At 45.8% G+C, this 25,186-nt stretch overlaps 1 protein-coding gene across 2 annotated transcripts in view; it reads left to right on the forward strand.

Annotated features, from left to right (window-relative positions):
• Window positions 1–25,186, forward strand: part of ATP8B4 (ATPase phospholipid transporting 8B4 (putative)) — a 648,069-nt gene that overhangs the window by 589,004 nt on the left and 33,879 nt on the right. For both annotated transcript variants that reach the window (XM_082254031.1, XM_082254032.1), the window contains exons 21-23: window positions 4,557–4,662; window positions 4,748–4,895; window positions 14,525–14,708. In XM_082254031.1, coding sequence (XP_082110157.1) covers window positions 4,557–4,662; window positions 4,748–4,895; window positions 14,525–14,708 — 438 coding nt within the window. The remainder of the gene's footprint in view (window positions 1–4,556; window positions 4,663–4,747; window positions 4,896–14,524; window positions 14,709–25,186) is intronic.

Genomic DNA, 25,186 nt, shown 5'->3' on the forward strand with positions numbered 1-25,186 from the left:
GTTATGACAGCAAAGACAAATGTGCAATGAGCTGAAATTACAGCTAGCACCGTTAAATTGTAATTGTTTGCAGGATCATCACATCTAGAAGCAACAGATTTAGAATCTTTATCATGTCCTGCATACTTTGCAACATATATTTGTAATTTATTTGTATTTTTTTTGTCTTTAAAGCATACCCCTTAACATTAATAATTAAGATTTGTGTGGAAAGGAAAGTAGGGGACATTGGATAGAAACTTTTTTTTTTTTTTTTTACTTCTGGATAATTTGCTAGTCCCCCCATCTTTTGTGCCCATCAGGGTTTATCTTTCTACACGAAGTCCCTCTGTGATGTTTCCCAGCAATTTATTTTAATATGTAATGTCTCTGCTGCACTGAAATTCTAAACAGTATTATCAGCCTTTCCTTGTTCACTTTTGTGGACTACAGAACACTCCCTTTATGTTATAGAGACGAGGAGATTGGGTGATCTGTAGTCTAGTAGGGCTGATGACAACACTGCTTGGGATTTTAGTGCAGCAGAGGCATTGTAGTCAGCTCGCTACAGAAAATTTAGGAGCTCATTTTTTTAATTTTATAATTTAAGATTACCTGTAACTGTATTTGCAGAAATGTGCTTAATATTTCTCCTAATTTTGCCCACACATGCACTTTAACAACAGGGCTCTGGAATTATATACACTTACTGGCCACTTTATATTAGGTACACCATTTCCATTGTTTGGGAACACAAATTCAGCCAATCTCATGGCAGCAGCTCAATGCATTTAGGCATCTAGTCATGGTGAAGATGACTTGCTGAAATTAAAACCCAACATCAAAATGGCAAAGAAAGGGGATTTAAGTGACTTTAAACGTGGCAGATCTACTGGGATTTTCACACACAACCATCTCTAGGATTTACAGAGAATGGTCAGAAAAAGAGAAAATATCCAGTGAGCGGCAGTTATATGGATGAAAATGCCTTGTTGATGTCAGAAGTCAGAGAAGAATGAGCAAACTGGTTTGAGATGATAGAAAGGCAACAGTAACTCAAATAACACAACCAAGGTTTGCAGAATACCATCCCTGAACGCACAGCACTTCGAACCTTGAGGCAGATGAACTACAGCAGCAGAAGACCACGCCGGGTGCCACTCCTGTCAGCAAAGAACAGGAAACTAAGGCTACAATTCGCACAGGCTCACCAAAATTGGACATTAGAAGATTGTAAAAACATTGCCTGGTCTGATGAGTCTCGATTTCAGCTGCGACATTCAGATGGTAGGGTCAGAATTTGGCATAAACTACATGAAAGCATGGATCAATCTTGCCTTGTATCAACGGTTCAGGCTGGTGGTGTAATTATGTGGGGGATATTTTCTTGGCACACTTTGGGCCCCTTAGTATCAATTGAGCATCGTTTAAACGCCACAGCCTAAATGAGTATTGTTGATGATCATGTCCATCCCTTCATGACTACAGTGTACCCCTCTTCTGATGGCTCCTTCCAGCAGCATAATGTCACAAAGCTCAAATCATCTCAAACTGGTTTGTTTAACATGACAATGAGTTCACTGTACTCCAATGGCCTCCACAGTCACCCGACCTCAATCCAACCTAGCAACTTTGGGATGTAGTAAAATTAGAGATTCACATCATGGATGTGCAGCCGACAAATCGGCAGCAATCGCGTGATGCAATCATGTCAATATGGCCCAAAATCTCTGAGGAATGTTTCCAACACCTTGTCGAATCTATGCCATGAAGAATTAAGGCAGTTCTGAATGCAAAAGGGGGTCAAACCCGGCACTAGCAAGGTGTAACTAATAAAGTGGCTGGTGAGTGTATATCTTACATATGATGTTTACTAATACTGCTCCATTCATGTAAAGTATTAGGTTTTGCGGTAGTTCTTTGTTAATTTAGGCTCCGTTCACATGTGGGCGTTTTTGGAGCGTTTTTCTGCTCACTAATCAGCTCTCAAAACGCCCAACAAGACCAATCCCATTCATTGCAATGACCCCTGTTCACATCTGAGCGTTTTGACACCCTAAGGAAAACACCCAACGCTCAAAAAAGTACTTGAGCTTCTTTTTGGGCAGATCACAGGCGTTTTGTCCCATAGACCTCAATGTAAAGTGATATTTGGCGTTTCACAGGCGTTTTACAAGCGTTTAGTTCCTCCTGATCAGCTCAAACAGCACAACTCTCCACCCAGCTCTCCACCCAGCTCTCCACCCAGGTCTCCACCCCCTTGGCATGCCTCTGCTGTGAGCACATTTTCCTGAAACATGGAGAACAGCAGTTAGGCAGTTTAGGTGACCAGACCCTGCCATACCAAGGTGACCGTAGCCTGCTGCCATACCAGGGTGACCGTAATGTAGTTTAGGTGAACTGACTCTGCTATGCCAGGCTGACCAAACTCTTCCATGCCAAGGTGACCGTAACGAAGTTTAGGTGAACTGACTCTGCTATGCCAGGCTGACCAAACTCTTCCATGCCAAGGTGACCGTAACGAAGTTTAGGTGAACTGACTCTGCTATGCCAGGGTGACCAAACTCTTCCATGCCAAGGTGACCGTAACGAAGTTTAGGTGAACTGACTCTGCTATGCCAGGCTGACCAAACTCTTCCATGCCAAGGTGACCGTAACGAAGTTTAGGTGAACTGACTCTACTATGCCAGGCTGACCAAACTCTTCCATGCCAAGGTGACCGTAACGAAGTTTAGGTGAACTGACTCTACTATGCCAGGCTGACCAAACTCTTCCATGCCAAGGTGACCGTAATGTAGTTTAGGGTAAATTGACTCTGCTATGCCAAGGTGACCGTAATGTAGATATATATATATGGAATCAAAAAACACAATTTTGAAGCCCTAAAACCCAATAAATGCCCCTAAAAAGTGCCTAGGGTTCTGCATCATGCCCCAGGGACTATGAATCAGGCAAAAAAAAGTTCTTAAAAATTGTCGTTTTTGATAGAGAGCCAATTATTGAAAAAAATAAAAAAAAAAGATTTCTTTGGATTTAGTTTTAATTTTAGTGTTTGGGGGGGTCTAAAAGGTGTACCTGTGAAGTTTCAGCTCTGTAGCATGTCCAGAACCATAAAAAAAAAAGATCATGCAGAAGAGGAGGTCCCTGGGAGGTCCAATGCAGAGGAGGAGGTCCCTGGGAGGTTCCTTTGCAAATGTTGTAAAAAAAACACTCTGCTTTTCCATTGGTCACCAAAAACACCTGTTAAAAACGCCCAAAAAAACGCCTGTAAAACGCTTGCAAACGCTTGCAAAAACGCCTATAAAAACGCCTGAAAAACGATAAACAAACGCCTGAAAAACGCCAACGCCTACATGTGAACGGAGCCTTAACCTCTTTACGACCGCCCACCGCAGATGTCCGATCTGTCTGCCACCATGTTGCAGTCCCGCGAAAAATCGCAGAATGCCGCCATTACTAGTAAAAAAAAATCTTTCCCGTAGTTAGTAGACGTGATAACTTTTTCGCAAACCAATCAAAATACGCTTATTGCGATTTTTTTACCAAAAATATGTAGCAGAAAACAAATTGGCCTAAAATGTTAAAAAATTTCGATTTTTTAATTTTTTTGAAAATGTTATATAATCGAATGTGAAAAATATAGATTTATTTTTTTTTTTCAAAATTGTTGCTCTTTTTTTGTTTATAGCGCAAAAAAATAAAAATCGCATAGGTGACCAAATACCAGCAAAAGAAAGCTCTATTTGTGGGAAAAAAAGATCAATTTTATTTGGGTACGCACGACCGCCCAATTGTCCGTTAAAGTAACGCAGTGCTGAATCGCAAAATAGGTCCTGGTCAGGAAGGGGGCAAATCCTTCCGGTCTTAAAGTGGTTAAACAAAAATTTAGAAATCTTTTCTCACTGATAGAAATACAGCTGATTTTAAACCCAAAAGGCTGGATAGAGCTCAAACTTAAACATCTCAGTCCACGGTTGTGTATCAGGGAACTGTCCTTTTATAAAAAGGGAAAAAACGTAATTTAGACTGGAAGAGCCAGTGTTGGAAGATGTGAAATTAATACATCATTATGTTGTGTACTGAGGCCCTGGACACCATCTATATGCACCTTAGAGTGCACTCACATAGGGCACAGGTAAAATGAACAGTGCCCAGGTTTGATTGTCCAAACTCCCCCACTGGTCAGCACTCACACTGGGCTATGCAAGTGTTCCCAGACACGCTTACAACATCACATCCAACAGCCAACCAGACCACCATGTTAGTTGCTTCTGTGCTTAGTTATCTTTGGAGAGTTTAGTGCTGGCTTGCACTTACACTAAAGGGAATTGTTCCAGATCACAAGTAAATGATACCTGGTTCACCTCTTCCAAGTGGTCCCAGGCACAGCAATCTTAATCTTTCCCAGGCATGATTTGGAGCACTCATACTACACAAATGAAGCAGCTGAAGGGGGTGAATCGATCATATTTAAAACTGCCAGTGTGAGTGCACTCAATTTTATAGTCTTTGTGCATCCAGTTCATGTATCATTGTCTCGCTTTTTGTAGAAATAATTGGAATATGTTTTCTCCTAGAAACTGCCATGAACATTGGTTACTCTTGCCACATGCTCACAGATGACATGAATGATATTTTTGTAATATCTGGTCGCACAGTAACTGAGGTTCGAGAAGAAATCAGGTATCTGGTCGTCCTTTTCATTATCATTTTTAAATCATGTGGTCTGTACTACATTAGCTAACTTGTTTTCTTTTTCTTCATCAAGGAAAGCTAAGGAAGCAACATTTGGACAGAGCAAAAGTCTTTTCAATGGCCACCAATTCTGTGAGAAAATGAATGACATAAAGCTGGAATCTGTGTATGAGGAAACTGTTACTAGTGAATTTGCCTTAATCATAAATGGACACAGTCTGGTAAGGGCTGCCATAATTGATAACAAAAATGATCTAGTGTCCTTTTTTTACCCTGCACAGGAGAAAAGACCCAACCCTATTACTCAATGTCTAATGATGGACACAGGATGTATTTTCAGAAATGATAGCTATTATATACAAATAACCAGTTAACACGTTAACCGTCATTTCTTCAACTGAAACACACTCATAATCTGCAAAATAGCACCTGTCAAATAATTTAATACCTTCCCAAAATATGTGCCTTCTTATTCTATAGCATTGTGTTGGTTGACTACACAGCTTATGCAGAAGAAGATCAGGAAGAGCTGCTGTTGCTTCATGGGAGTTGGGTTTTTTTTAATAGCAGAGACTGTTTAAGACCTGCTGAGCAAGGGCAAAAGTCACACATACAAACAATAAAAGGTATGGGTTTTTTTTTTTTTTTTTACAGAAAGAGGATCCTCTCTGTGGTGACATGTTAGCTAGGTTACATGGCTATTCGGGTTGTGCTTAGCAGAGCAGAGGTACTCAAGATTGTTTTTAAGAGTAGGGATGCGCTCAGGCGTGTTCGGACCCTAGTCCCAACCCACCTGAGCAATCACGCCAGCAAGCCGTCACTGCATACTGCCAATCATGAGCAGCCTAGTCAGGGTGTGTGTATGTGCAGCTGCGAGTCGGGAAATGCTTTACTGCCTATGATTGGCAATATGCAGTGACAACTTCCTGGCGAGATTGCTCAGGTGGGTTGGGACTAGGATTCAAGCATGCCTGAACCCATTCCTATTTGAGAGATGTGACCACCACAGGGTCATATAGAAACCCCTCCTGGCGACTCTACGGTCTTTTAGTCATGTGAGGCTGATTGCCTGAGGGGGAGTGGGAGTGGAGGTTGGGAAGTTTTGGGCATGTTGCAAGTGCTTTTAAATTTGCCAACTAACTTTAATGGGCCAGCTCAGATGACAATGATTTAATATTTTAGGGTTCTTTTAGTAACAATTTCAACCATTTCATGGTTGGTGTGGGTCCATCAGAACTTTTGATTTTTTTTGTTTGTTTTTTTAAATATTTCTGCCAGCTAAATGTATTCTCTGTGCTAATATGTGTTTGCACATTGGTAGTGAACAGTAGATATTTTAGCTGCTATGCAGCTGCTTAAGTATCTTTTCCTGTGAATGTAAGAGATCAAACTGACCTTAAAAGTATTTAATACCAATCTGATATCCAGTTTACTATGGTTAAAATCTCTCCAGTGGGATTCCAGTAAGATGAGAGCTTGTTGTCTTGCCAAAGAAATGTGTTTTGATTAGGGAATGTGTTTCTTGTACTAATACTGGAACATGGGACAGTGAAGAGAACGCCTGTAGTGAACCATTCACCTCATTGTTATGTTTGACCTTATAGACCCAACGATAAAAAACTGTTACACAGGGAAGATTATAGTCTAGTCTGGAGGACAGGAAAAGTTGGTCTGGATTAACTGTAAATTATTTTTATCAGCCAAATGTGTGGTTCTGCTGCACTTATTCCATATGTCAGTCTTATTTCCATGGTTAAAGGGACTTTTTTTTATATCTATGGGCAGTGCCACATGTGTAAGCTGATGAGATAAGGACCCATAGCTCCATATTAACTGTGTGATTGTTAAATGTAGAGCCTTATGTGTTAGGATATATATATATATATATATATATATATATATATATATATATATATCTAGGAACAGATTGACGAGTAAAGGAGCCTTAAACCCTAAATCTTTCCCACTTGCTTGCCTTATCCACATATTACCAGGCATTGTTACCAGGTGCCAGTATTAACCACTTAAGGACCGGAAGAATTTGCTGCTTAATCACCATGCCCTATTTTGCGATTCGGCACTGCGTTTCTTTAACGGACAATTGCGCGGTTGTGTGACGCTGTACCCAAATAAAATTGACGCTTTTTTTCCCACAAATAGAGCTTTCTTTTGGTGGTATTTGATCACCTGTGCGATTTTTATTTTTTGCGCTATAAACAAAAAAAGAACGACAATTTAGAAAAAAAAAAACAATATTTTTCACATTCTGCTATATAACATTCCAAAAAAAATAAAATAAAACGACATTTTTTAACATTTTAGGCCAATTTATTTTCTGCTACATATTTTTGTTAAAAAAATCGCAATAAACGTATTTTGATTGGTTTGCGCAAAATTTATTGCATCTACTAACTATGGGAAAGATTTATGTCATTTTTATTGTTTCATATCATTTTTATTTATCGGACCCCTAACTGACATTTTTGACACTTTTGAGGGTACCAGTGATATTACTACAGTAATCAGTGCTAAAAATCTGCACTGTTACTGTAATAATGCCATTGGCAGGGAAGTGGTTAATACTATTAGTGATCAAGGGGTTAAATGTAAGCCTAGGGGAGTGATTCTAACTGTGGAGGGGTTGGGCTTGTGAGATCACCACAGAGACATTTGATCCTATATAGCAGGATCACATAGCCTCTTTGATCACTTCAGGGAGAATGACGGATGGCTGTTTTACATCAGCAGTCTGTCCTTCTCTGTCAGCGGGGGGGGGAGATTGCGAGTGACCGGCGGCCATCGGAGCCGCCCGTCGCACGCACTGGCGCCCCGATCCTCCTCTTCTCAGGTGCCCTGCTGGCGCTCCTGGCACTTCCCTACTTCTGAGTGCCCCCAGAACGAGTAACTTGCTCTAAGGGGGAACCCAGGTAGGCTCCCTCCCAAGCCACTGCTCTGTGTGTCCATTCACACACACAGCCGCGGCTTGGCCCCACCCCCCTCTGTCCTCATTGGCTCACTGGCTGTGATTGCCAATGGCTCCCGCTGCTGTCTCAGCTGATGAGGATGGAGAGTCCCTAGAGAGTCGAGGCTCTTTTGCACAGCGCTAGAAGAAGATCAGGCTCAGGTAAGTATTAGGGGGGGGGGGGCTGCTGCACAGAGAAGGTTTTCTCTCTCGTTCATTGGAGGACACAGCTCCAGATCTTCTTGACCCTTGGGTTTATCCTGCCCCCTACAGGAGTAGGACACTAGGTGGAAAAAAAGTTTGGCTACGCCTATAGGGCAGTCTCAGGGGGGGTATACTCCCACTTCCTGCTATAGGTCTAAAGTTTGCCTAGTCAGGAGTGAGGACCTAGTTCCTTGCTGGGATCTCTGGTCCTAGCATTTTTTCCTTTTTAAACGGAATTTCGGTCTTTTGGTCTTCACAGTTTGGCCAGTGAGCGCGACCCAACCTTAGCTCCGCGAGGACGCATAGCCCTGGTCACGACCTGAGTCACAGCGTGCCTCTGGCCTGCAGCACCCCCATTCCAAGATGGGGCAGTGGTCTGCCTGGAGTGGTGCCTGCCCGGTCCTAAGGTGTGGTGAGTAGTGTCCCCCCCCCCCCTCCTTTCTGGTGTTTTTTTTTCCAGGGTGGACATGGTCCCTTCCCTGGGTTGGTCGAACCCCCGAGTGCCCTTCCTTCCCTCATGTTGCTCCCCCTCACTATTGGGCCCACCCCCCATTCACCCATGCCTAGCCCCCCCCCCCCGGGGCGGCCATGCCCGTCTTTTCTGTTTGGGGGTGTTAAGTGGGTGCTTGGGTCGGGGCGGCTCGCAGCCGGCTGCGCAAAACACGTTTTTAGGGGGGGGGGAATTGTTCTAGTGGGGGTCCCCCCGGGAGCCGCGTGGGCGGCGCCATTTTGCTGTGGATGAATGCATGTATATTCGGCGGCCATGTTTGTGTAGTCCGGCGGCCATTTTCTTGTAGTTTCCCATTGCTATCAAACGGCGGACATGTGTTTGAAGCCTATGGAGTGGCGAATCGGCAATGGGCCTTTAGTGGCAGTTCCTGCATTCCCTCTTTCTCTTTGATCACCGCACGGCGTGCAGCCTGGCTCTCTGGCTCTGCATCTGAGGAGGGGGTGGTGAGTCCCTGTGGGTGCTAAACGCCTCCCTTTCTCTGCTATAGGTATTTGGTGTGCTGGGACTTGTGGTGCAGCGGTGGGGGGGAAATTGTTAACAGCAATTTTAACACTTTTTGCTGGCGGTCCCCAGGTTACCCATAAAGTCCCTGGAGCACGTGTCACCACCTGACCCCCTCTCAGAGGCTGCGGGGCCCTCTCGGTCCCAGTCCCCTTTGTCTGCTATGAGGGTGGTCCTGCAGTCACTGGTGTCCAAAGTAGATATGGCCCTCCAAAATAGGACGAGCAAAAAGCGTCCTCTGCCGTCACCTGCATCCTCAAATTCTGAGGTTTATTTGGCCGCTGCTGTCCCGAGTCACCCTACTAGGTCTGCGTCCACGCACCTGGATTGCTCTGATAGTGAGTTCCCGGTGGAGGACTCTCCGTCCTTTAAGGACCCTTTTGACAAGAGAGCTGAATCTCTGGTCTGATACCTTTTTACCATAGCCGGTTTCATTCTGCCCCACGTTTTTGCCATAACCTTGGTTTCCCAGACCTTAACGGAATGGGCTAAGCTCCTGCACCAGAATTTGGAAGGAAGACAACCTCCTCCTGACCTGGTGGAGCTGGTGGACCAGTTGGTCCAGGGGTTGCTGTAGATCTGTGATGCCTCTCTGGATGGGGCCCCCTTAGCCTGTAGGGTGTCTTGTCGCAAATGTGGCCTTTTCTTCTCAGGCGATAAGCGGTCCTTTCGCCCCTCAGGATCTATGGACCAGGGATCAAAATCGGCCCGTAACCCCCGCAGGCGGTTCCAAGAGGCCCTGGCCTGGTAAATTGAGAGCAGACTCCTCTGGGACCGCAGACAAGCCCACTTCTGCCTGAAGGGGTGCCCTCACCGGTATCTGGGGTGGGGGGACATCTTCGCTTCTTTCCGAATCCATAGACCTCCTTGATTCATGACAAATGGGTCCACGAGTTGTTTCGATCTGGTTTCAAGATCGAGTTCTAGTCCTTGCCTCTGGTAGGGTTCTTCCCTTCCAACCTGCGTTTGGCCCCAGATTGTCTACGAGGTCTTCTTGGGGCGGTACAGGATCTGCTTTCACAAGGAGTCATTGTACCAGTTCCGGAATCGAAACGCTTTCAGGGGTTTTATTCAAACCTATTTACTGTTCCCAGGAAGGAAGGCAAGGTCTGTCAAATTCTGGACCTCAAGGCCTTGAACCGCTTTGTCCAGGTTTAGAAATTTCGAATGGAGTCCATTCGCTCTGTAGTGGCATCCCTTCATCAGGGGGATTTCCTGGCCTCCATCGATATGCAATTAATTACGAAGAGCATTTAGAAGCACTAGATTTATTCTCCCTGGAGAAGAGACGTCTGAGAGGGGACATGATAGCGATTTACAAATACCTCAATGGTGATCAAAGCATAGAAGAAAAACTATTCAGTCGTAAGGAATGCATGAGGACACAAGGCCATACAATGCATTTAGAGGAGAAGAGATTTAACCTCAGGACACGCAGGGGGTTCTTTACTGTAAGGGCTACAAGACTGTGGAATTCCTGCCACAAATGGAAGTAACTCCGGAGAGAGTATGCCTACTTTTAAAAGATTCTTGGACGTACATCTCAAGGATCTAAACATTCAGGGGTATAAGAAATGAATAGGTCCACTCACAACTACACAGGTTGAACTGGGTGGACTATTGTCTTTATTCAACCTCACCTACTATGTAACTATGTATGATATCAACGACGCTTACCTTCATATCCCTATATATGTCGGGCATCAGCATTTCCTTTGCTTTGCCGTGGGCAAGGAGCACTATCATTTCTTGATGTTACCCTTTGGTCTGGCCTCTGCTCCTTGGATGTTCACAAAAGTTTTGGCCCCGGAGTTAGCATTGCAAAGGCAGAAGGGGGTTGGGGTACTGGGGTATTTGGACCTCCTTCTGCGAGCAGAGTCTCTGCATGCCTTAAAAGACAGTCTGGACATTTCAGTGCGAACTCTGCAAGAGTTTGGATGTAATCTGAATTTCCAAAAATCTGTTCTGGTCCCGTCCACCAAGTTGGACTATCTGGGCCTGACCCTGGACACAGCCTCAGCCCGGGTGTTTCTTCTGGAGGTGAAACTCCAGAAGTTGCAGGATGCGATATGGCTTCTGTTGTCCAGCCGGCGGTCATCTCTAATTTATGACTTGTATGCAAGTGCTGGGCTTGATGGTCTACACCTTTTTGAGGCGGTTCGGTTTGCTCAGTTCCATACCAGATCTTTGCAAAAGGGGATTCTTGCCAAGTGGAACGAGAACCCACAGTCTCTAGACAATCTGATCCTGTTGAGCCGAGGTACGAGGGGATCCCTGATCTGGTGGCTCCGCTCTCTGGCGATCTGACAGGGAAAATAATTTCTCCCCCTGTACTAGACGGTGGTCACCATGGATGCCAACCTATCCGGGTGAAGAGGTGTCTTGGGCAGGGATTGTGCTCAGGGGGTTTGGTCTCTGAAGGAGTCCAGCCTGCCGATCAATATCCTAGAAATTCAGGCGATCAGGCTGTGCCTGACCCAATGGACGGTTCGTCTGCAGGAGTGCCTGGTAGGGAGTCAATCGGACAATGCCACAGCCGTGGCATATGTCAATCATCAAGGGGGCATCAAAAGTGTCCTAGCAGCCTGGGAAGTAGCTGGCATTCTAAGGTGGGCAGAATAGTTAGTTCCAGCCATCTCTGCTGTGCATATTTCAGGGGTAAAAAAATTGGCAGGCGGACTGCTTCAGTCGGATCAGGGAGAATGGTCTCTCCAACAAGAGGTGTTTCATCGACTGTGTCTCAGGTGTGGATGTGGACTTGTTGGCCTCTCGTCTCAAAAGGAAGGTGCAGAGGTTTGTAGCAAGATCTCAGGATCCTCTGGCCGACTCCACAGATGAGATCTCCGTTACCTCCGTGGGACCTCAATTTGGTGCTGTCGGTTCTTCAGAAACCGCTTTTGAAAATATTTGTGAGGTTTCTCTGCTTACTCTGTCACAGAAGGTAGCCTTCTTGGTGGCTATTACTTCTGCGTGCAGAGTGTCTGGGTTGGCTGCCTTTTCTTGTCGTTCATCTTATCTGGTGGTTCACAGACACAAAGTGGTGCTTCGTCCCTGCCAGTCATTCCTAAAGTCGTCTCTGATTTCCATTTAAATGAAGATATTGTGTTGCCTTCCTTGTGTCCTAAGCCTAAGCATCCTAAAGAGATTGCCTTACATTCTTTGGATGTGGTTCGGGCAATCAGGGTGTACTTGGCGGCGACTGAGTCATTTCGAAAATTGGATTCTCTTTTTGTCCTTATGGGATGGACCCCGTAAGTGGCTGGCCGCGTCTGCCAAGACCATTTCTAGATGGATTAGACAGACGGTGGTGCAGGCCTATTTTATTAAGGGTCAAGATCCTCCTTCCCCTGTTAAGGCGCATTCTACAAAGGCGCTTAGTGCTTCTTGGGCCTTCTGTCATCAGGCTTCGGTAGTGCAGGTTTGCAAGGCGGCCATCTGGTTGTCCGTGCACACTTTCACAAAATGTTATAAGGTGAATGTGTTGGCATCTGTGGATGCTTCTTTTGTCCGCAAGGTTCTGCGTGCCGCTGTTGGAGAGGATTAGTCCTCTTTGAGGGTGTTTTTATGTCCGATGAGCTCCTGTTGTACCTGGCTGGCAATGTTTAGCCTTTGGGAAGTGTGTTGTTCTTCCCACCCCTCATGTTGACAGTGCTTTGGGACGTCCCAAGGCTCAAGGAGATCTGGAGCTGTGCCCGTCAATGAACGAAAGAGAATACTGGATTTTTGTCTTACCGTAAAATCCTTTTCTCTGATGTTCATTGACGGACACAGAACCCGCCCCTTTCTTGAGTTGGGTTTTTTTTCTTCTGACACTGCTTGTTACAAAACTGAAGATCCATAGCAGTAAGTGAGAGTATACCCCCTGGGACTGCCCTATAGGCGTAGTCAATCTTTTTTCCACCTAGTTTCCTACTCCTGTAGGGGGCAGCATAAACACAAGGGTCAAGAAGATTTGGAGCTGTGTCCGTCGAAGAACTTCAGAGAAAAGGATTTTACGGTAAGTCAAAAATCCATTTTTTTAGTTTCTGGTGCTCAGTTAAGTTCGGCATTAATATAGATGCTCTGTCACCAGATGTGAATAGTTATCTGAGGTGCCATGTTATTACAAAAGAAAAATCATCATAGGATGACCTGTAAGCAGAGCCTCCATGACTAGATATCTACACTACCAGAGATACAATGTGAGTAAAGTTTTAGATATTGGGGAGCAGAGATGTGTTTTTCAAGAGATGTAACATAATAATGCTTTCTACCAGTGTGCTTCTTTAGAAGATGTTGCAGGTGTGTTAGATGCTCATTGTTAGAGGTGCAGTTATAGGAACTGCTTGGTTACCAGTTAGGCAACATTAAAGAGTTCTGTATTACCAGATCTGCATTGTTACTAGATTGATAATTGTGAAAATTTGCACTTGTGCAGCAAAGGTGCAATATTAAGTGCTAGAATTGCTGTGTTACCAAAGGTACTGTGTTAGGTATTGGTAAGTTACATTGCCAAACATGCTGTGTTACCATGATGGAGCATTAAAAGACATGCCAAGGGTGCAATGTCATAAGAGATGTAATATTATTAAAGAACATTGTTACCAGAATACCTTCATTGCAGAGCAGTCAGGTTACTAGAGGTATCACCTTTAGGCTACATTTACACCTGCAATTAAGGGCAGTGCAAATTACAGCGGCAGGAATCTTTTGATCCTGTCTGGGCAGCTAGGTGCGGCCCCCAGTCCAATTCATTATAATGATAGGTTGCCAGTGGCCACAGCTATCCATAGCTGACTGCACAGTCCGCTATTACCTGCGGTGATCATTGCTGGATACATACAAAGCAGTAGATGGCATTCTCTCCAAAATTGTCACTGATGGTAAAACAAGTCCTCTTTTGGATATCGTAATTGTTTTTTCATGGTGAAATCATGTTATTTTTGTGTTTTGCTAGGATTAGGAATTGCAAAAATTGTTTCTTATGTTGATCATATGCTCCTGGGAAATTTGGAGGAGGATAGATTGTGACATTATCTGCCTCTTCTCGCCACCTCTTCCAACCAAATAATACCTTGTATCCAAACTCAAGCTAGCTCTCTAGCTGAACTCCAGACTTGTACTCTTTACTTTAATGGGCTGTGGGCAGAGTAATTCCTTGAGTAAAAAACAGGATACAAGTGTTTGGCTTGAAATGAGTTTGGAGGATGCCCGAACTCATCATTACTCCAGACATAAAATACTGCTAACTATATCCTGCCAAGCAATAGTAAAATAAATTGGAAATAAAGATAATTTTTGGAGTTCAGCTTTAAAAGTTGTATGGACTTTAGTGCTGATCATCTCACAGAAGAGGGTTGATTCTGGTGTATATACAAACTCCTGGAGTGGTTGTGATAGTTTATCTGTAGGGTCTATTTTATAAAACTGAATTGATTAAATGCAATGGCTGTAGGTGTTCTTGGAACATAAACTTGATGAGCTGAATGTCTACAGGTCAAACTAGAGAAATGATTTGCTTGGTAACATTAACTAGTGAAATATAAATACCTCCTGCATTTAGGCAGTAATGATATTGCCTCCCTTACAATTGTTCAAAACTGTTGTTATTGTTTTGTTACTCATTGTAAAAAAGATTAGTTTTGATTTACCATTAAGAACATAATATTAAAGGATACTTCTTTTTACTACAGGCACACGCCTTAGAAGCAGACATGGAGAAAGATTTCCTGGAGATTGCATGTATGTGCAAGACCGTGATCTGCTGCAGAGTCACTCCTCTTCAAAAAGCACAAGTGGTGGAACTAGTGAAAAAGTATAAAAAAGCCGTTACTCTGGCCATAGGGGATGGTGCCAATGATATCAGTATGATAAAAAGTAAGCCAATAATTACAGAGGTTGCTAACTTTATGTTGCCCCCTTTCACACGGGGCAAACTCCGTTTAAATCAGCAGGGGATTTGTCCACTTATCCCCTGCTGATCAGAGCAGAGCAGGCAGGTGAGTCATCTGTTTCCACTCTGCAAAAACTGAGGATTGCGCCCGCTCTGCTGTATGGGCAACCTGGAGTAAACGGACTTCCGCTGTTCGCTTACACCCTGCTCTCCTATCCAATCTGCCTAGACGAAGGATGGATCCCCTTTTATTTTTGTTTTAGCAGACTGGATCAGACCGGAGATAGACGGACGTAAGTGGATATAGGTCTGTTTACACTTGCCAGATCATAGGGGTGAATGTGAATGGACTGTCTAAATGGGTCTGCCCAAAGAACTGAGAGGCGGATCTGATCAGGCTCTTCGTGTGAAAGGGACCTAAAAAAAAAAAAAAAATTGTGTATTCTATTGTGAACAGGTACTGCAATTACCTAGTCTGTATATAAAATATGTTATTGCCGCTTCATTGCATAGTAACATTCTATCTAAAGATGCATAGTTTAGCCTGCTGAATAGTGTTTATTTCTCTGGAACCAAACCTGCCCAGGACAATCTCATGCTTATGAGGGACTTTTTTAAGGAACATTAAAGTATAACAAAAGGCAACACTTTTTTAGTTTTGGATAGAGTGGAGAAGGATTAGAAGGCTTATTAAGTTTTTATGGCTGTCTGTGCCCTCATTAGGGAGATTCACTCTCTCTTTTTGTCCTGTTAACCATTATCAGTGAAAGAAGGAAATCCCATATTATGGATTGTTCCCAGAAAAGTAATGAGGAGGGAGGCTCCATTGGATTCCCTTAATTTGCAGGGATTACCTCTCACTTCCAAAAAAAAAAACACATAGGTACAGTATCTCACAAAACTGAGTATACCCCCTCACATTTTTGAAAATATTTTATTATATCTTTTCATGTAACAATGTAAAGTAGTGAGTTTATAGCTTGTATAACAGTGTAAATTTGCTGTCCCCTCAAAATAACTCAACACACAGCCATTAATGACTAAACCGCTGGCAACAAAAGTGAATACACCCCTAAGTCAAAATGTCCAAATTGGGCCCAATTAGCCATTTTCCCTCACTGGTGTCATGTGACTCATTATTGTTACAAGGTCTCAGTTGTAAATGGGGAGCAGGTGTGTTAAATTTGGTGTTATCGCTTTCACTCTCTCATACTGGACAATGGAAGTTCAACATGGCACCTCATGGGAAAGAACTCTCTAAATATCTGAAAAAAAAAAAGGATTCTTGCTCTACATAAAGATGGCCTAGTCTATAAGAAGATTGCCAAGACCCTTAAACTGAGCTGCAGCACGGTGGCCAAGACCATACAGCAGGTGCACGTGCTCAGCATCATATCCAGAGGTTGTCTTTGGGAAATAGAGGTATGAGTGCTGCCAGCATTACTGCAGAGGTTGAAGGGGTGGGGGGTCAGCCTGTCAGTGCTCAGACCATACGCCGCGCACTGCATCAAATTGGTGTGCATTGGTGTTTCATCCCAGAAGGATCCTCTTCTAAAGATAATGCACAAGAAAGCCCACAAACAGTTTGCTGAAGATAAGCAGACTAAGGACAGGGGTTACTGGAACCATGTCCTGTGATCTGATGAGTCCAAGATAAACGTATTTAGTTAAGATGGTGTCAAGCGTGTGTGGCGGCAACCAGGTGAGGAGTACAAATACAAGTGTGTCTTGCCTACAGTCAAGCATGGTAGTGGGAGTGTCAAGGTCTGGGGCTGTTTGAGTGCTGCTGGCACAGGGGAGCTAGAGTTCATTGAGGGTACCACGAATGCCAACATGTACTGTGACATACTGAAGCAGAGCATGATTCCCAACATGATAATGACCCTAAACACACCTCCACTGCCTTGCTAAAGAAGCTGAGGGTAAAGGTGATGGACTGGCCAAGCATGTCTTCAGACCTAAACCCTATTGACCATCCGTGGGGCATCCTGAAATGAAAGGTGGAGGAGCGCAAGGTCTCCAACATCCACCAGCTCCGTGATGTCGTCATGGAGGAGAGGAAGAGGCCTCCAGTGGCAACCTGTGAAGCTCTGGTGAACTCCATGCCCACGAGGGTTAAGGCAGTGCTGGAAAATAATGGTGACCACACAAAATATTGACACTTTGAGTCTAATTTGGACATTTCCACTTAGGGGTGTACTCACATTTGTTGCCAGCTGTTTAGACATTAATGGCTGTGTGTTGAGCTATTTTGAGGGGACAGCAAATTTACATTGTTATACAAGCTGTACATTATACTCACTACTTTACATCGTAGCAAAGTGTCATTTCTTTAGTGTTGTCACATGAAAAGATATAATAAAATATTTACAAAAATGTGGGGGTGTACTAACTTTTGTGAGATACTGTAAGTCGAGCCCACAAGTGTAAACCGGGTTCAAACCACACATGTGAGGTATTGCCAGGAGCAATAATTCTAGTGCAAGACCTCCTCTGTAACTCTAAACAGGCAACCATTAACATTTTTTTTAAACGTGTCGCCTATTGAGATTTTTGAGTACTGCAGTTTCTCACCATTCCACGAGTGTGCGCAGTTTTAGAGCGTGACATGTTGGGTATCTATTTACTCGGCATAACATCATCTTTCACAATATACAGAAAAGTTGGGCTAACTTTACTGTAATTTTTTTTTTAAATTCATTGAAGTGTATTTTTTCCCAAAAAAATTGTGTTTAAAAGACCGCAACACAAATACAGCATGACATAAAATATATTGCAACGACCACCATTTTTCAACGTTTGGGGGTTCTAAGTCATTTTCTAGCAAAAAATATTGATTTTAACTTGTAAGCAACAAATGTCAGAAATAGGCCTGGTCTTCAAGTGGTAAATATAAAAATTTAATTTGCAAGGGCACATTGTTAGTAACATTCTAGTTGTGCTGTATTGAAGTCAGTTTTAACTTGTTACCTGGACAGCCATTGAAGGATTATAGACTTTTATCGTGAATAAACTCACCTAATTCACGAGTAAGAGAATGTAATGGTATTTGTAATACAACTTACTGTTTTACTTAACCAGTTCCTGGACCACCCCACGTACATTTACTGCAGCAGGATGGCCCGGCTGCGCAAAATCACATACAGGTGTGTTATTTGCGCCTGCGAGTAGGGTACCGATCAGTCATCTGGTTCAGGCCAATGATTTATGGCCTGGACCTGCTGATCGGTTCTCACCAATGGAAGAACACAAGCACTACACTGACACTAGTACACATAGGCACATTTTCTCTTATGTCCTCTGACAGTCGCCGCCCGCTCATACAGTCTTCACCAATGGGTATTGACCTTTTATCCACAGGAGCAAGCTAGGCATAAGACTTGTTAAAAACTTGTTAAAAACAAAGCAATTTACATAGACACACCTGTAGGGGGGCTGTCCCACTGGTCCAATACCCCCCCTGCTATCAGCCTTCCCAACTCAGTTTGTCTTCTGCCTAGTTAGGAATAAGATGGGCTATCCCTGTGCTGGGGCTACATGTCTCAGCCTTTCTTCTGTTTTATTACTTTTATTTTCTGCAAATGTGTTTTCTTTGCACTACTAGCTTTTTATTTGTTCTGCGCTTAGTTAGTCGGATCTCCGGAAGACTACAGCGTTTGCGGAGCTGGGAATCGGACTGGTCGTCCTGGTACTCCAGGACAGAGGATCTTATGGAATCCCAGCCCGCCATCGAGCGTTTAGCGGGCTATGCGCGCGCCCTGGCCTAGGAAACAACCTGCCCTCAGGGCAAAAGCCAGCGAGGTGGCTACCTCGCCGGGATGCCTCAACATGCGGTTTTGACCGTGCAAAGCATCCTATTTCAGCTGACGCCCCCCCACCCCGCCATCTGGGGTCAGGGATTCCCGCGATATCGAGGCGCCCACGCCATATGGAGCGGTAAGTAACTTCTGCGTGGGGCCTCTGTTTGGGGATGACAGTCTGCTGATGTCTGTGCTCTCCCCTCATGTCTGTGTCCGGGGCTCGCATCCCTCCCGGTCCCTGCGGGGGCCTCTTGGCGCATGTATCGCCGTGGGGGGGGGGGTCTGTGGGAGTCCCTTTCCCTGTCCACTTTATCATTGTGTTTGTGGGTACAGACAAAAACCGCGGGTCCGCCATTTTGGGTATGGGCAGCTGCTCTGGCCTCACTGTGGGCACTTTCTGCAGCTCTCTGTAGTGTTTTTGGCGCCTTCGGGCACCATCTTGTGTGTGGCAAGGTGTTTTTTTACACATGGTCGGCGGCCATTTTCCCGGAGCCTCCCATTCAGATGCATTGGCAACCATTTTCTCTTAGCCTAGATCCTGTTCAGCCTCTAGAGTGTGACATCACTTCCTTTCCTGTATGCAGTGATCGTTTCAGCAGCGTGGTAACACTTCTGGGGGTTCTTTTTGCTGGTTTTGGGGAATATTCTTTCAGTACTTTTTCCATCTCAGGGGGGTACCTTAGTGTAATCCTTATTGCGGTGCATTGCAGTGGGTCGCCGCGATCGCGTCTTAAAGGGCCAGCGCCATAGTATTTTTCTCATGGAGTCCCAGGACTGCAATTACCCCCCAGCCTTGGTGAATGATTCAGGTACTCCTGAATCTTCACCTTCTCTTGCTGCTGCACTTGCGACTTTAGCGCCCAAGGTGGATTTATTGATGTCAGAGCGAGGTTCTAGAAAAAGGGCTAGGATTTCATTATCCTCTGATTCTGAGTCTGATATGGTTGCCCTGGACAGTTCACCCCCTGAGGAGTGGAGGTGGAGGAGGAGGATGAGGATGATCCTTCCCCTGAAGCGGCAAAAGAACTCGCTGCTGTGTCTGCGCTTATTGCTTCTGTTAAAGAGACACTACATTTAGAGGATGAGCCCAACCCACCGGGTAAGCAGTGTTCCTTTGGGACTCGCAGAACCCGGAAAGCGGCACAGGTGTTTCCTTGTCCCGCTGAGTTTCACGAAACGGTGAACGAACAATGACGTAATTTAAAGCGCCCTTTTGTGGTACCAAAATGGTTTTAATTCTGTTACCCTTTCGCGTCTCCTACGGATTCACAATGGACCGTGTCCCCTAAAGTGGATCACACGGTGTCCAGGTTAAACAAGGCTACTCTCATACCGACGGAGGATTCTCCGGTGTTCAGGAGGTCTGCGCGGTTTCCCAGAACCTTGGCTGCTCCGGATTCCGGACAGGTGGGTTCAGTAAATCATTCGATCAGGATACAAGATCTAATTCCTTTCGCGTCCAGCGGACAGATTCTTTCCCTCAAATCTTCATTTGACCCCCGATCGGTTACACGATCTTTATCAGGCGGTTCAGGATCTCCTCGCCCAGGGGGTGGTCATTCCGGTGCCTCATCGGGACAGGTTTCGGGGGTTTTACTCGAATCTGTTCACTGTGCCCAGAAAGGAGGGCAAGGTACGTCCGATTCTGGACTTGAAAGCTCTGAACCGCTTTGTGCGGGTTCAAAAGTCCCGCATGGAATACCTCCGTTCGGTGGTGGCCTCCTTAAGCCCGGGAGATTTCCTGGCTTCCATTGATCTCAAGGATGCGTATTTACACATCCCCATATTCGAGGATCGTCAGAGGTTCCTCCGATTCGCAATCGCGGAGGATCACTATCAGTTTGTGGCGTTACCTTTCGGTCTCGCTTCGGCTCCATGGGTGTTTACCAAAGTGCTGGCTCCTGTTCTGGCCCTGTTGCGGGCGCAGGGGATTGCGGTCTTGGGATATCTGGACGATCTCGATCTCCTGCTAAGATCGAGTGCCAGCCCGAGTCTCTTACGCGATCTGTCAGTTACCGTTCAGACGCTCCAGGAGTTCGGGTAGACCAGCGACGTTCAGAAGTCGACCTTGTCCCCTTCTGTTCGTCTCCCTTATCTGGGAATGGTTTTTCTGCCGGAGGACAAGCTCCGGACTCTACAGGACGAGGTCAGGTCCCTCCGGGACAAGGATTCCTCGTCACTCAGGGTCTGCATGCGGTCCCTGGGGTTGATGGTGTCAGCCTTCGAGGCAATACCGTTTGCACAGTTCCACATGCGATCTCTTCAAGCGGAGATCTTGGCCAGGTGGGACAGGCCTCCTCAATCCTTGGAAAGGAGGATATCTCTGAGTCGCCAAGTCAGAGAGGATCTTCTCTGGTGGCTCCTGTCCCTGGCTCTGACTGAGGGGACGGTGATCACCACGGAAGCCAGCCTGTCAGGCTGGGGTGGCGTTCTGGGCATTCTGTCTGCCTCGGGCACTTGGTTGGAGGAGGAATCCTCCCTGTCGATAAACATATTGGAATTGCGAGCGATCAGACTGTGCTTGCTCTGTTGGTCAGATCATCTTCGGGGCCGCCCTGTGCGGGTCCAGAAAGACAACGCCACTGCGGTGGCTTACATCAATCACCAAGGGAGCACCAGGAGTGCCCGGGCGGCCCAGGAAGTGACCAAAATTCTGTCTTGGGCCGAGACACACGTCCCGGCGATTTCGGCAGTTCACATTCTGGGTGTGGAGAATTGGCAGGCCGATTATCTGAGCCGCCAGACCCTGGACCAGGGAGAATAGTCCCTACACCCGGAGGTGTTTCAGATGCTTTGTGCGAGATGGGGAACCCTGGATGTCGATCTGTTCGCATCTCGGCTAAACAAGGTGGGAAGGTTCGTGGCAAGAACGCGCGATCCTCTGGCAGTCGCCTCGGATGCGCTGGTGGTGCCTTGGAATCAGTATCGCCTGATTTATGCCTTCCCTCCGATTCAGTTGTTGTCCAGGTTCCTTCGCAGGTTGGTCTCGGAACCGAAGTTGGTGATTCTGGTGGCCCCAGACTGGCCGTGCCGGTCTTGGTACGTGGACATTGTACAACTGGTCGTCGAGCCTCCGTGGCGGCTCCCGTTACGGGACAATCCGCTGTCTCAGGGGCCGATCTTCCATCCTGCTTTACAGTCGCTGGCTTTAACGGCGTGGCTGTTGAAAGCCAGGTCTTGAGAGATCGGGGTCTCTCGTCGGCGGTCATTCCTACCCTGCTCACGGCTAGGAAGGCCTCATCCGGTAAGATTTATTACCGTACCTGGAAGGCTTATTTTGCCTCGTGTGAATCCAGGGGCATTGATCCTCGCTCGTTTTCAGTGGCGAGGGGGTTAGCCTTCCTGCAATCTGGTGTGGACCAGCGCCTTGCGTTGACCACGATTAAGGGCCAGTTATCTGCACTGGCAATCCTTTTTCAGCGCCCCTTGGCGTCAAATTCTTTGATATGCACCTTTATTCAAGGTGTGCGTCATTTGGCTCCTCCTCGGAGAGCACCTTTACCTCCTTGAGACCTGAACTTGGTTCTGTCCATTTTGCAACGTCCTCCCTTTGAAAACATCAGGGAAATTTCTCTGCCTCTGCTGTCACGAAAGATTGCCTTTCTGGTGGTGATCACATCTGCCCGCAGAGTGTCGGAGTTGGCGGCCCGGTCCTGCCACTCCCCTTACCTGGTGGTTCATAGGGATAGGGTGGTCTTGCGACCTTACCAATCTTTCCTTCCTAAGGTGGTTTCTGATTTTCACCTTAACGAGGAATATTGTCTTACCTTCGCTGTGTGCGAATCCCAAGCATCCTAAGGAGTTTTCCTTGCATTCCTTGGATGTTGTCCGGGCGATCAGGGTTTACCTGTCGTCCACTGAATCCTTTAGGAAGTCGGATTCTCTTTTTGTCCTTCCTGAGGGACCTCAGAAAGGGTACGGCTGCGTCTACGGCAACCATTTCAAGATGGATCAGACAGACGATTGTACAGGCCTATTCGCTTAAGGAACGGGTTCCGCCCTTCCCTGTCAAGGCGCACTCTACCAGAGTGGTGAGTGCGTCATGGGCCTTCCGGCATCAGGCTTCGGTGGCCCAGGTGTGCAAGGCTGCGACTTGGTCGCCCGTGCAAACCTTCTCCAAATTTTACAAACTTGATGTTTTGGCATCAGCAGATGCCTCCTTTGGCCGCAAAGTTCTGTGTGCGGCAGTACCTTGAGGGGGCCCTGGCTTTGCCGGTCCCTGTCTGTTGGGGTTGTTTTCCCCTTGGTTATTGGCTTTCCTGGGTTGTTGCTCCAGTTGAGCTTTTCGGTTGCCCAGAGGGTTTACCTTTCTGTTCAGATAAGGTTCCTTTCTCTGACCTGGGTGCTGCGTTGCCTTTGTGATGGTTGCGCTTCCCACCCCTCATGTCTACACTGCTTTGGGACATCCCATTGGTGAAGACTGTATGAGTGGGCGGCGACTGTCAGAGGACGTAAGAGAAAACTGAATTTCTGTAAAATCTTACTGTAAAATTCCTTTCTCTGAGTCCTCTGACAGTCGCCGCCCCCGTCCCTCTTTTGGGGTTTTTTGGACTTTAACTGCTTGCTACCAAACTGACTTGGGAAGGCTGATAGCAGGGGGATATTGGATCAGTGGGACAGCCCCCTACAGGTGTGTCTATGTAAATTGCTTTGTTTTTAACAAGTCTTATGCCTAGCTTGCTCCTGTGGATAAGAGGTCAATATCCATTGGTGAAGACTGTATGAGTGGGCGGCGACTGTCAGAGGACTCAGAGAAAGGAATTTTACGGTAAGATTTTACAAAAATTCAGTTTTTCACACACCCCAGTTAACCCTTTCATTGCCTGTCACAGTTTTACTATATATAATGTACAGATAATTTACTGATCACTGTGTTGGTGTCACTGATGATGCCAGTTAGCATCAGCCGCAGTTAGCGGTAGTTAGCATCAGTCCCGCATAGGTTTAGGGTACCCGCCATATATTCCCTAATAAGGGTTTAACCCCTTGATCACCCCCAGTTAACCCTTTCACTCCCTGTCAAAATTTCATTAGAACAGTGTACAGATTGTTTTTCTGATCACTGTATTAGTGTCATTGGTGACTCTAGTAAGCATCAGTCAGTCTTAGTATAGCGTCAGGGTCTTGCCACATATTCCCTAATAAAGTTTTAACCCCCTGATGCCCCCCCAGTTAACCCTTTCACTCCCTGTCACAGTGTCATTAGTAAAGCATACAGATCTTTTTTTATGATCACTGTATTAGTGTCACGGGTGACACCAGTTAGTGTCAGCGTCAGCGTCAATCCCAGACAGGGTCAGATTTTAGCACTTTGATTGCCAGTAACATTAACACACTTACACACCATATACCTCCATTACTAGTATAATGTCTGAATGGATCAGTATCTTTGATATGATCAGACCTATATTAGCCTCCCCAATAGTATAGTGTTTCCAAAAATGCAGCATAAGCAGGATCAGCCCTGACACCTGCCAGCACCTGGGTTTAGCCCCTCCGCACAGCCCACCCAAACAAGTGCAGTAGTAATAGATTACTCTCACTTCCAATACACAGCACACAAAACCGCAGCGTTGGCAGAGTCAGGCCTGGTCTCTGCTGACAGTAGCAGTTAATATTTTTTTTGTTAGCGGTTCAAACAGTTCTCGACAACCAGGTGCTTTTTTATCTGTGAGTCACACTAGGTACCTGTAAATTTAGTGGCCAAAATGAAAGGTACACTAGTAAAGAGGCCTACAGGATACTAAGCATGACAGATGAGAGCGATGGGAGTACTCACTGTCAGAATCAGGCTCAGTATACGAACCTGTATAGAGCAGCGGCACCCTGGCAGATAGCTCCGACGAGGGAGTAGAGGTCCCTGCTGAGGTCAGGTATACCCGACCCCATTCTTTGGTTGCTGAGGTGCAACAGCCGCATGATTCTCATATGCAGCAGAGTGTCTGTACTAGTGCCACTCTACCTTCTGGTGAACTGGCGAGCACCAGCGGCCTAGTACATCCTGGTCATAGTCAAACCAGCACTGCAGTAACACTTGGTGATGTGGCGAGTCCCATAAGTGCAGTTCAAGCTGGTGCTAGCACAAGTAGTGGCCCGCAGCCACCAAGAATTTGAATGCAGGCCCATAGAGCCCATTGTGTCCTTCCTGATGCGCTTGCAAATCCAGATTCTGCAGCGCCCATACTTCCCCCATTCACTGGCCAGGTGGAAACAACGGATTTTACTCCCCTTGATTTTTTTTGAGCTGTTTTTCACGGAAGATCTATACAGATCTATTGTGGACCAAAGCAATTTGTATGCTAATCAATTTATCGCTGCAAACCCAAATTTGACCCTTGCCAGAGAATTTGGCTGGAAACCTCTCATGGTTCCTGAATTTAAGACCTTTCTGGGCCTATTCCTCAACATGGGCATTACTAAAAAGAGTCATTTGCAGGCATATTAGTCCACTGACCCAATTCATCATATGCCCAACATGATCGGCTCCACAAAATTCGGATCTCTACGTTGATCAGTCCATGAGTCCCTGATTACGTTTTCTGGCCGCCTTGCTTTCAAACAGTTTCTGCCCAGCAAGCGTGCCAGATATGGGGTCAAGATGTATAAGCTCTCTGACAGGCTATACATGTAGTTTCCTGGTTTAGGAGGGAAAAGATAGCAGA

This window comes from Pelophylax lessonae (assembly GCF_965119305.1).
Source record: "Pelophylax lessonae genome assembly, chromosome: 4".
In the NCBI taxonomy this organism is placed as follows: domain Eukaryota; kingdom Metazoa; phylum Chordata; class Amphibia; order Anura; family Ranidae; genus Pelophylax; species Pelophylax lessonae.